General features: G+C 35.6%; 2 protein-coding genes across 2 annotated transcripts in view; one reads left to right on the top strand and one right to left on the bottom strand.

Annotated features, from left to right (window-relative positions):
- The window catches only part of MCPH1 (microcephalin 1), a 505,419-nt gene that overhangs the window by 287,149 nt on the left and 205,871 nt on the right, over nucleotides 1–12,399 (top strand). The gene's annotated exons all lie outside the window — the stretch shown is intronic.
- The window catches only part of ANGPT2 (angiopoietin 2), a 64,036-nt gene that overhangs the window by 2,287 nt on the left and 49,350 nt on the right, over nucleotides 1–12,399 (bottom strand). Inside the window, exons 6-8 of the mRNA XM_007948066.2 lie at nucleotides 7,300–7,401; nucleotides 6,591–6,757; nucleotides 1,253–1,383 (exon numbers count right to left, since the gene is read on the bottom strand). Coding sequence (XP_007946257.1) covers nucleotides 1,253–1,383; nucleotides 6,591–6,757; nucleotides 7,300–7,401 — 400 coding nt within the window. The remainder of the gene's footprint in view (nucleotides 1–1,252; nucleotides 1,384–6,590; nucleotides 6,758–7,299; nucleotides 7,402–12,399) is intronic.

Here is a 12,399-nt window from a genome sequence, read left to right as displayed (position 1 = left end):
CTTCCTTCCGAGGAGTGGCTGGTGGGTTTGAACCGCCAGCCTTCTGGTTAGCAGTCAAGTGCCTTAGACACTATGCTACCAGAGCTCCTCTAACTGAGGTAATTATAGGTAATAGGGTAGACCTATGTTGCCAACTAGTAATTATATTCTCTAATGAACCATATGATAAGTGTTTTAAATGGAACCTAATTCTTTCTGTATTATCCCTTACTAGTTTATTCAGTACCTTGTACTCATAATATGTGTTGACCACAGCTCTTATTTTTGATTTTCCTGGAATTAATTTTTGACAATATAATTTATGGTCTCTACAAATTAAACCCTGCCAATTTACTGTTTGTCTTTATATTCGGTTTGCATTATTGGCAGAGTTACTGTTGCTCTTTTAAATCTTTCAGTGTTTTCAAGATCTCTCTTGACAGCATTTATCAGGCTTTTTTCTTGTCTCTGTCACCAGTAACTGGTTCAAGTTACTCGATTTCTAAACTTTCAAAAATCAGTAGAATAAGTTTTCTAACAGTTGGTTTCTATCATTGAACTCTGAGGTGTTTCTGAATACCCATGTAGCCATTTCAGGTAACTGTTAGAACAGTCTTTTGCTTGGGGTATGATACCCATTTTCATTTTTAAAACAATCTGATATCAAAGATAGAAAGAAAAAGGGAGGCCTGTAAAGAAAGGTCTTAATCTAATGTGGGTAATCACTGATTTTAATTTGATTCCCTAAAAACTCAAGCTAGTTAATTAGGTCCTTTATATTGGTAAATGTTTGCTATATAAATGAAATACTTTAAAAAGCGCTTTTTTCCAATGAGACAACACAAAAGTTCTTGTTCGAAAAATAAATTAATTGGAAACGTTTCAATAGCAGTCAGTCTAAATCATTTTGTTTGCCATTTTTATTTTTAAAAACATTTTTTATAAAATGAACTGAAATTAAACCAACTTTCTGATATTTGATGTTCAACAAGCACAAACTCAGGAGAGTTTGCTGAATATCACATGTCCCTTTTTGCCAGGGGTAGGTCCTGGAGGCACACAGTTGGCCTGCTGACAATTCTAGCTCAATTTCATTCTTGTATGAAAATTAGTCTGAAAAAAGCAAATTTACATACATCAAGCTAGTATGTCTATTTATGAAATGTTGGACATTATCACCAATCACATTCTGAAATCCAAATTGCCAGTGTTTTACTCCACAAAATTCTTCTTTGCCAAGACAAATAGGAAGAGTGAGAAAAGTCATCCCTACCTCCTGTTAGCATTTGTGAACATTTGCAAACACATTTGTCATTGTCTGCATCCTTTGTGCTAAAATCATTTCCTGGTTGGCTTATGCTGCTTATTTTGCCGGCTGTCCCTGTAAGTCCTTTAAGGTGGATCCTATAAGCATGCAAAGAAAAAAATATGTAATTGGCTTGGATTATTGATTTATTGTAATGGAAAACTTTATAGGAAGTGTCCCTTTCTACAGAATCTTCATTCTGTTCTGGGTAGTGTACAGATACATACACTGAACAAAATATTTGCACTGGTATAAACAGGAACCAACTTATCAAATCCTTAGACAAAGAGGAATGTTTTCATAAAAACATCAGTACATATCACTTGCACAAGCATCAGCAGGGACTATAGAGTTGGATAATTTATTTTCCTGCTGCTTTCAGATAAACAGAAGAGAAAATACAACACAGAATGACCTCTGTGTGAGGGTCCTCTTTTCACGTCTCCAATCATCATCACCTGTTAAAATGATAGTCCTAAAATGACACTGGTAGCATAGTGGCTAAGACACTTGCCTGCTAACCAGACGGCTGGCGGTTCAAATCCACCAGCCACTCCTCGGAAGGAAGGTTGGGCAATCCTACTTCCGTAGTGATACTGCCTCGGAAACCCAAGAAGGGGTCGCTATGAGTCGGGGCCGACTCGACGGCACATAACAACAACAACAACAACAAGATGACTGGATAGCTTCAAACATAATTGTTTTTGGCTTCAGGTGGGAGCAGAAGGGAAGACAGGGCATGGACAATAAGGAATGATCATTGAATTTGATATAGAAGTCTTCAGAACAGTGTCGAAAATAAATCCTATGGCTGCTTTGCCTTATTTCTATATAGTAGTGTAATAAGCCTGTGAAATTTGGAGAAAGGAATAAATGTAATATTAAGTTAGACATTAGATAATTTTGCATATCTATAGAATATTGCAAAAAATATGGCTTGCCTCAAGTGATCTGTGTGGCAAAGATGATATAAGGAAAGAGAGAAAAAAGTATGCTTTGTTTTTAAAATTTCCTTAACTGCTTGAAAGTCTTTGTTTCAAAAAAATCCCATCGGCAGATTGGTATGATACAGATCAGAGCAAGCTTTCATGTGATGGTGTTTGCGTGTGCAGAATGTGACATTGTTATAGTAACATGCAGAGTGTCAGCCTCTTGGAACAGGGAGCATTGAATCTTCATGTCTTGGTGGTATGATTGCCTAAACAGTGTTAAAGTCAGATAAAATGGGGGCATGAATCCTGCAAAACAAAATCCTACAATGTTGGCAGGAGAGTTGTACGTTACATCCAAAAATGAGGCACATCTTTGTAAATCCTGCTACAGTTTGCAGGGGACATCAAGCTCAATTGGCATAAATACTACACAAAACATTGTTCCACATCCTACTTTGGCAAGTAGCAACTGGGACCTTAAAAGCTTGCAAGCAGCCTTCTAGATGCAAAAATGGGTCTCTCCCCTTCCAGAGCAAAGAAGAATGAAGAAAACCAAAGATTCAAGGAAACAATTAGTCCAGCCAACTGGTACACCATGCGATCCTCAGCCTATACGACTATGAGACCAGAAGAACTTGATGGTGGCCGGTTACCACTGTCAACAACTCAGAGGGGGATCTATGTAGAAGGTTCTGGATACAGTGGGAGAACAATGTGCAATAAAACTCAAAATCATTTGAAAAAAAAGGGGAAGGACCAGGTTTGCCGGTCTGCTAGAGCCTGGTGGAACCACTGAAACTATGGCCCCTACCTGCCCTTTGTGTCTGGAATTAAGCCCACTCTTGTGGCTTCCAGCCAAACAAAAGACGGGCATGTGAGGTGAGCATTTACACTAGGTAGAGACACTCCTTGGAGAGAACAATCATGGGAGAAAGAAGGGCTGTGTATGCACAGGGAGACAGCTCAGGGGGCAGGAGCGCATGGAGGGAAGGACACAGGGAAGAGGTAACTATGGGGAGGAAGTGAGAGGGGAGCTATTGCATTGTGGTAAATTGTAGTCAATGTCATGAGACAAAGTGTATGTAAACTGCTGTATGGAAAGTGAATTTGCTCTGTAAACTTTCACCAAATCACAATAAAAAAAAAACGAAAAAAATAAAATTAGCGCTGACCCTAAGTAACTTTCATGTTAATGACTTAGGTTTTTCTTTAAAAAAAATTTTTGTTGTGTTTTAGTTCAGAGTTTACAGAGCAAAACAGCTTTCCATTCAACAATTCACACATACTTTGTTTCATGTCATTGGTTGCAGTCCCCTCAATGTAACATCACTCCTCCCGCTTCCTCCCTATGTTTCTAGTTTCTATTCCTCCTTCTCACCTAGCCCTTCCTGCCTTCTGAACTTTGACCTTGGGCAAATGTTGAATAACTTAGATTTTAAAATATAATAATAGTAAATTATATATAGTAACATCATAATGCTTTGACTGAATTTCTTAATTACCCTACATGTTTCAAGAATGAGGCTGGCATCTAGCCAGTCTCTAAGTACCTGCAGTAAAATATTAATACGGTATGTTCTAATCATCTTTGATATTTTGAACACTTTCTTTCTAACTTCTTCTCATTAATCATAGATAGGATTGAGATTAACTATTTTCTTTGTGTTTCCTCCTTTTAACTCTCCTGTTCCTTTTGAATGATTTTAGAACTCATGGAACTCATTAAATCTTCCCAAAGGCAAGTGAAATAAAAGAGAATACTATTATGTATTACCCTCTGTTGGGGAAGTTGTATAATTTTAGGTCCCTTTATTCTATGAACCAATGTTTTAAGGTGCTTTTCAAAAATATCTGATTGTTAAAAATAACGGCATTCTTAAAATTACTTTAAATTAGTATCAGTTGCTCTTATGTAACAGTGGAGTGAAAGAAGAGATAATGAGGCATTTAATAATCAAATCTCATGTTTGTATATAATTACCAGAATATTTGTGAAAAGTGACCCACCTTAAGATTTAAATGTACAGATACTTCTCAATTTTATTAAAAAGAATTATTGATGTATCTGTTTCTCACAACATGCATTTTTCAGTTTTCCAACATTTAGGGGATAATTTAAAAATATATACTTAGCTTCTACATACAATTGGCATTCTGAAACAGTTTAGTTACTAAAAGTTTAGTCACGTGAAAATTCTTTTATTGTATGTATTAACAGTATTTTATTGAGATAAAAATTTTAGCTGTCATATTTCTATTTTATATTGCTAAGTAAATCAAAGTAAGTTTTAAAACTTTTTTTAATGGCTTATCCAAAAGATCTACTGTAAATATCCATTAAAAGTCATCACAGTTTAAAATATTTTTATAATGTCAGTGTATAAGGGCAATGACTCATTTTGCTGAATCTTCATATACAAACAATTCTAATCCTTTGTTTTTTCCTTTCTTTACTTTTTTTTAATTCCACTTTTGTTGACTGCTGTTGCCAGTTGAAAAAATATTTAACTTGGAGATAAAACAATGACAGACCACTTGTATCTCAATATTCATTGAAATTTTGCTCTCTTTGGAGTAAACTTGGAACTACAGTGAGGTACAAACACCTGTCTTTTCAATCATCTCAATTATTGCCTCTCAAAGAAAGCCCTGTAATTTCTAGAATGAGAATTAATGGAGCATGTTTCACTGATTTTTTTTAAGTCGTATCAGTGCTTGTTGTAAATTATCTCTTTTGAATCATTTCTCTGTTAATAATCTGCTTATAAAGTAGAACATGTTGTTGTTGTTGTTGTTATGTGCCATCGAGTCGGACCCGACTAATAGTGACCACTCCTTGGGTTTCCAAGGCAGTATCACTACGGAAGTAGATTGCCCAACCTTCCTTCCAAGGAGTGGCTGGTGGGTTTGAACCGCCAGCCTTCTGGTTAACAGTCAGAACATACAGACACTATAGTTTTCAGGTAGCCATTCTGGCATTTTTACTTTCAGGCAGTTTTTCTTTGCTGTTCATTGTTACCCTCTCCTAGGAAGCCAATTTAAGGAGCTGAAAGTAATGTTTATTTTCTGAACTACGCATATTTTGGAATTTCTACTAAGCAGAAGGTCTGAGTTGATCATTAATGAGATTTAGATGATATTTTAGGCCAAATGATTAGTTTTCTGTGATATTCCTATTGAATTTCATTCTGTTTATTTCTGATCTTACCCACAACTGCCCAGGGGGGAAAAAAATTAAAAATGATTGCCAGTGAATCATTTCTCACTCACAGTGACCCCCATTGTGTTTCCAAGGCTGTGAATCTTTATGGAAGTAGATTGCCCATATTCCTTCCACGGAGCTTCTGGTGGGTTTGAACACTGGTCTGGTTAGCAGCCAAATGCCTTATTCACTATGCCACCAGAACTCATTTAGAGTGGGTATTTAATAATGTATGCTCTATGATCAGCAAACACTACCAGTCTGTGCTTTGAAACTGTTAGTGATTTATCCATTCTGTCACATCTTCTCAGAACAATTCTTTGGTACCAACTGATACATAATTTCACTTCTCCATTTACCTTTACTTCCACTATTGTATATGCATATCTGAGTAGCTCTGTGGACTTTGTATTGTAGTATGTATGTATTTGGCTTTAACATACTTATCTTATGCAGTAGACTGTGCTGGTTTTTCAATTTCTTTGCTTTTCCCTGCCACTATTCTAATGGTGTTACAGAGCCAGAAAGTAAATTCCTACCTAAGATTGCCCATGCTATTCTTAAAACATTCAAGGTTATTACTTACCAATGGGTGGGAGCAAGGCAAATACTAAAAGTGCTATGAATTTGGTGTACTTTCCGTAGCAGAGTAGAACATGACTGACTAAACATCTTATCGAATTCTGCCATTTTAAAATTTAGTGACTAATTCTGACTTTGGAATTGAAACCAACCTATACATTTACACTGATAAAAGATAAATTCAGCTTTTACAATTGTAAAGGAAGTGAAAGAATATAGTCCCAGATAAACATCTGTAATGATACTGACATGACTGACATATGATAACAGGGAAATGTAACATTGATTTATTCTAAAAATAGTATTGAATGCCCAGGCAGGGTTCCTCTAGGCTTTGAGAATATAACATCAAACAAAACAGATAAAAGCTTGTCCTCATAAAGTTTTTTTCTAGTAATATTATAACAAAAGTTGGGCTTTTAAAAGCTAGAGAAAGTTACCTAAAGACAGTAATAATTCAAAGAAACTTTCTTTTTTTCATGTAAGGTATTCTGTAAGTAATGTAAATCCTGGTTCATTAATATGGTTTTCACTTTCTGAAATAATGACTGTCAGATCCTTTATTTTCAATTAAATATTATTTACTCACCTATAATTGAGATCTTCACTTGAGAGATAGAAATGTTCATATGCTGAGTATGCCTCGTTCCCTTCCCAGTCTTTAAAGTATATTTTCAGCCTATAGTTTTGCTGATTAGTCAGTTGGGAAACAAACTCATTTCCTAGCCAGTACTCTCTTGAAGGGTTACCAAATCCCTGAAATCCAAGTTGTAAGATTCAGTTACTTAATTTATTCTTTCTTTAAGTATTTTAAATCAACAGTCTATCAAGTGAGATGGAATGTCTGTCAAATTTGCAGCAGAAATAACTTCTCATAATGTAAAAGTTTGGATTCTTTTGTATAGGAAAACAGATAAAAACAGTCAGTTTTAAGAAAGTAAGCTGTTATTAGAAGAAAATTGCTATTAGAATAATAGAATGACCTGGGGATCCACCACATAAGTAAAATAGCTAAATTTATAGATGTGGTAAGCATTTTGAAACAGTTGCCTTACCAACAATTGCTGAACCTGCCTTTTAAAAAAAGCAGAGCTTGCATGTCTTTGTTTTAATATATAGTTTTATATTACACAGACATGATAGCTCTTTAATAAGAAATGGAAACACAAATGTCAATGAATCCTTTAAGAAAAAAATTATATTGAAAGTTATTGGTTACTTAAGGTTGTGCAGATTTTGAAAATTAGTTTTCACAAAGAAAATTAAGTATTTTCAGATGACTTAAGGCATATCCATACCACTTTATATTCTTTCCAAGTCCTCTGAAAATTAACACTGCCATCTTCCCGTCGCTGAATAACTGTCCATCCACCACCACTTGTTTCCATGTCACAGTAAGCCTGCCATTAGGAAGTACATAATTACTTTATTGTATGTGAAACATCAAGGACTTAAGTCTTTGTTTTAAATATCAGAAAAAAATATGCATCTAGATACCTATAATAAGATTTGTGCTTATAGGATTTTCTGGAATAAGGAATGGGGGAAAATCTTTGTAGTTTTCTAAGAAACAGAAAGTTTTGAATAAATTGAAAACCGTGAATTTAAAATGATAGTTAAATAAATAACATAGTATATAATATGATGTGTTGATGAAAATAGGACTTTCTTATATACTTCTTGGCATCATCTGTTCCAGGGTAAGACCCACTCCAATAGTTGACCCAAAGGTTACTGTTTCCTAGAGATTCCTTGAGAATGGTACATCTCGACACAGTGTTCTTATTCATTTCCACGGAGTCAATTCTGATTCATGGTAACCCATGTGTGCAGAGCAGAACTGCTCCACAGGGCTTTCAAGGCTGTGACCTTTCAGAAGCAAATCACCAGGCCTACCTACTGAAGCACCTCTGGGTGGTTTGAGCCACCAACATTTTGGCTAGTAGTTGAGCACTTAACTGTTTGCCCCACCTAGTACCATCTTGATGTTGTTGTTGTTGTTGTTGTTGTTGTTGTATGCCGTCGAGTCAGCCCCGACTCATAGCGACCCCTCCTTGGGTTTCCGAGGCAGTTATCACTATGGAAGTAGGATTGCCCAACCTTCCTTCCGAGGAGTGGCTGGTGGGTTTGAACCGCCAGCCTTCTGGTTAGCAGTCAAGTGCCTTAGGCACTATGCTACCAGAGCTCCTCCATCTTGATGTATTAACCCTTAACTACACATCTCCATCCTATAGGAAACATCCTCACAAGCTTGAAAACCTTTCACAAGAGAAGTATCTATCAAGCTCTCTCGAGATATATATAAGAGATATTCTTTCACTGTAGGGTTACTAAGACTGCTGTTATATTCTCATGTTTTGGAGCTTTTGGGGATTCCTCTATGTGGAATGAAAATCAAATTTATCAGTTCATGGCTTAATGTAGGGAACTTGAGGTTCCACACCAAGTATTATATGTACCTGGCAGCTCTACTGCCAGATCATGAATTCAAGCTTCTTTCCCTTTGCTAACTGCCCATGGTATTTCTCTTCCCAACTCTTTTTATTTCTGCTTTTAAACTGCTTCAGTGGGTTTAAACTTTGTTCAGAACACAGAATTCTTTTTTTGGGCTAGATCATGCATGCTCAATTTCAACTCTGCTGGAGTTTTATTATGAAATTAAAAACCCCTGAAAATAAGATTACCTAAATAGTTTTAAATAATGAGATTATAGTAGAACGAGAAAGCATTCCAGAAAGTAAGATAATTTCCCTACAGCATTCAAGGTACTAAATATTAAAGTTCAGGTTCAAACCTAATTAAAAATATTTTTCCTTTATCTTTTTGTTTTAATGGTATTGATTTTGAATTTTCCATAGTCTTTTGAGTATAATGGAGATAATTTTGGCAGTGTAAATTTAAATGTCACTTATTTTGTATTTACTAGTTAGAACCCTAAAGAATTAATTTGAAAGAGAACTAAGAGAGCACCTAATCCTATTCTTTTATTTTGCATATGAGGAAAGAGGAACCCAAAGAAGTTAAGTTAATTGCCTGATGTCTCATTGCTAATAAAATTAGAGAACTGGTCTCCAGAAGACTTCTCTATAACACTATTCCCAGACTCTCTCCATGAAATCACTTTGCCCATATATTGTTTTTCCCAATGATACGTATGTTTGGAAAGATATGTTTATTAAATAATAAAATTTTATCCTTTTTTATTGTAAGTTAATCAGATATATAAAATTGATTGGTTTCAGGTACCCCTTATTATACTTTGAATTGATATTATTGTTCTTCTTATCTTTGCCATCAATGCTACACTCCACTCTATTCAAAGCACTATACTAGGTACTTTCCATATATTATCTATAATCTCACAGCAACTGTGCTGTCATACTATAATTCTACAGTGTTGAAAGAAGAAGAGATTTAGTAAGATTAGATTGATTTGATCAGTCACATAGTTATTAAATGGTGTATAGGATTTGAACAATCTAATTCCAAACTGTATGATGTTTTCTATTACACCATGCTGCCAAAAGCAAAGAAACTTGACATTTTCGTTAATAGGGCAAAAGTCCCTCAGCACAACTCCAAGTTGGAAATCAGTTCTTAAATAATCCTTCCTCTTATTTGCCTGTGGCCCACAAAATGGTCAGTGCTCCTCACTTCTATCGGTATGTCTTTTTTAGAAAATCTATTTACTAAGCTAGATGAATAAACTACATTGCTTTGGATAGGATTCATGAGTATACATAGAAGTTAGTTCTTCTGTAGCCTAAACTGGTATACTGGTATATTGAAAGAATTGATGTTTTTCAGTGAATGTATCCTTGTTTCTTAGGGTCCCCTGGTGGCATAAATGGTTTGGACGCAGCATAGTGCCTAAGGCTCTTGACTGCTAACCAGAAGGCTGGCGGTTCAAACCCACCAGCCACTCTTTGGAAGGAAGATGGGGCAATCTACTTCTGTAGTGATATGCCTCGGAAACCCAAGGAGGGGTCGCTATGAGTCAAGTCCAACGTGACGGCATATAACAACAACAACAACAACAACAACAACCAACCCAAAGGGTGGTGGTTAAAATCCACCTAGCAGTACCATAAAGGCCCGGTGATCTACTTCTATAAGATTACAGACAACGAGAAGCATATGGAGTACAGTTCTACTCTGACATACATGAGGTCGCTGTGAGTTGATCGACTTGATGCCAACATGATTATCCTTGTCCGAGGGATATTTAAGTCTTCAGTGCCAAAATCATTGTTGCAAAAGTTACTAATACATAGTTTATCTTACTATAGAAGGCAGAGTCAAGACTCAAGTGGCTGAGAGTTTTGCTTTATTCCTGCTAGTGCTTAAATAATCTGAACCATCCCTATTTTCTTTGACTGCATTAGTGACAGTGGTAAGGTTATTAGAATAGTTTTTTAATACTTTGTCCAGATTTTTAAAAGAGAACAGAGGATTGGTAAAAACTAAATAACATGGTTAACTGAATCATAAAACTTTCAGAGAAAGATAGCTTTCAAGTAAGTTAACCACATAGCCAAAAGGTATTGAATGAAATGATGAAATAGATTATATCATGATCTGAAAAGCAGAAGTCTTCAGATAATGCCAGAGACATCAAGCGCTCCAATTACAACAAACCTAAGGGCAGTTAATACTTTTGATTAGCACACTGTTTCATGGTTCAAGGACCTCACATCTTGCTATAAAGCTTGAAGTTTTTCAACAAATAATGCTTGATTTAAATGTTATGCTTCAAATCTGAGGCCATGGTTAAATGATTGATTACACAGCAAACAAATAGATAAAAATGAGGAGTCAGTTATTCTGTTAAATTAAGGGGAGGCACAATTATGTCTCTAACCAGCAAAAGCACACTTCAATGCTTGTAATAAATGCCAACTTAAGTGTCTGTTTTGGACAAAAACTTAATGAATTTTTAAAAATAAAGTTGAAATATTTAGGCCTTTGGGAAAAGATCTGCCAAAAGATCTATAGCGCATTCTTTTCTTGAATTAGAAGAAACAGGACAAAATTAAGAGTGATTTGCCATGACGAGCAATTGTCTGCATTTGAGAGCAGTCAGAATAATAATAACCACAGTTTATGGGACGCATACTAAGTTCCAAGTCCTATACCTGGTGCTGTATATCCATTCACAGCCACAAAATAGCTCTTGAAGACTGGACACATTATGGTCATGTTGTTGTTAGGTGCCATTGAGTTGGCTCTGACTTATAACAACCCTTTGTACAATAGAATGAAATACTGCCCGGTCCTGTACCAGCCTCACAATCACTGCTAATTTTTATTTCCCAATATGTAACATGGTTGTATTACATATTAGGAAATCTATGGCTTAGAAAAATTGAATGTCTTGCTCAGAATCACAGTTTGGCAGAGGTGGAATTTAAACCCAAGCCCATCTGACTTTCCTTCCTTAGATCAGATTATGAATTACAGCATTCAAAATCTGGAAGGGAATTTAAGGTAATTTAATCTAGACCATTTATTTTAGAAATGAAAGAATTGAGGTTTTGAAATATTATTGTTCCCTGCTGTGTAAATAAGTTCTTTTTACTGCAAATATTTAAAAGGAATATAAATCCTAATGTGTCAAACCATGACCGAAGACTCATATAATCCCAGTGTGCTATATTTTCACCTTCCTACAGAACATTTCAATTAAGCCTAAGCCATCGGGTTGATGATATATTGTACTGGGATGATTGCTTGCAGAAAGATTTGTATACAACTGTGTAACACTGTCTGTGGTTAGTGATGCTCCTTTTGGCTTTGCCTTGATAGCATTCCCATTTTACTGTGTCCTCCATCTCTTCCTCTTGTCACTATTGTTCCCAATGTTATTACACCAAGAAGATACAAACATCCAGTGACAGATGATAATATAATTTACAAAGAATTTTCATGAAAAATACATCACAAAGGGAATTGAAAATTGTAGTCTAGAGTGGTTTGATTGCTTTTTCATCTGTAACAGACTGTTTTTTGTTGTGGTTTTTCCATCCCCAAACTTAACTGCTTCTGGAGCACTGGGGACATAGTTTGATTTTGTGTTGAATTAAAGAAACATGAATGCATTAGGAAGATATCTTTGGAATGTATTATCTTGAGTACTACAATATTTAAGCCCTTAATTGTGTTTTTAAAATGTTTTTCTTTAATATCATGTTAAATACTGAAGATAACACTGAGTCTAAAAACATAGTACTCTAAAATTTCCTTTTTAATCAAGTGCCCAGTACCTTTTCTGTGGGTTTTTGCTTTATAAAGATGCAAGTGTGTTTGTTGTTGTTGTTAAGTGCCGTCGAGTCATTTCCAACTCATAGAGACCCCATGCACAGCAGAACAAAACACTGCCCGATCCCGCGCCAGCCCCA

This window comes from Orycteropus afer, unplaced genomic scaffold (assembly GCF_000298275.1).
Source record: "Orycteropus afer afer isolate SDZICR_OR568_19922 unplaced genomic scaffold, OryAfe1.0 scaffold00200, whole genome shotgun sequence".
Taxonomy (NCBI): Eukaryota; Metazoa; Chordata; class Mammalia; order Tubulidentata; family Orycteropodidae; genus Orycteropus; species Orycteropus afer.
The sequence above is the reverse complement of the archived record's forward strand: the minus strand, read 5'-3'. Positions and strand labels throughout refer to the sequence as shown.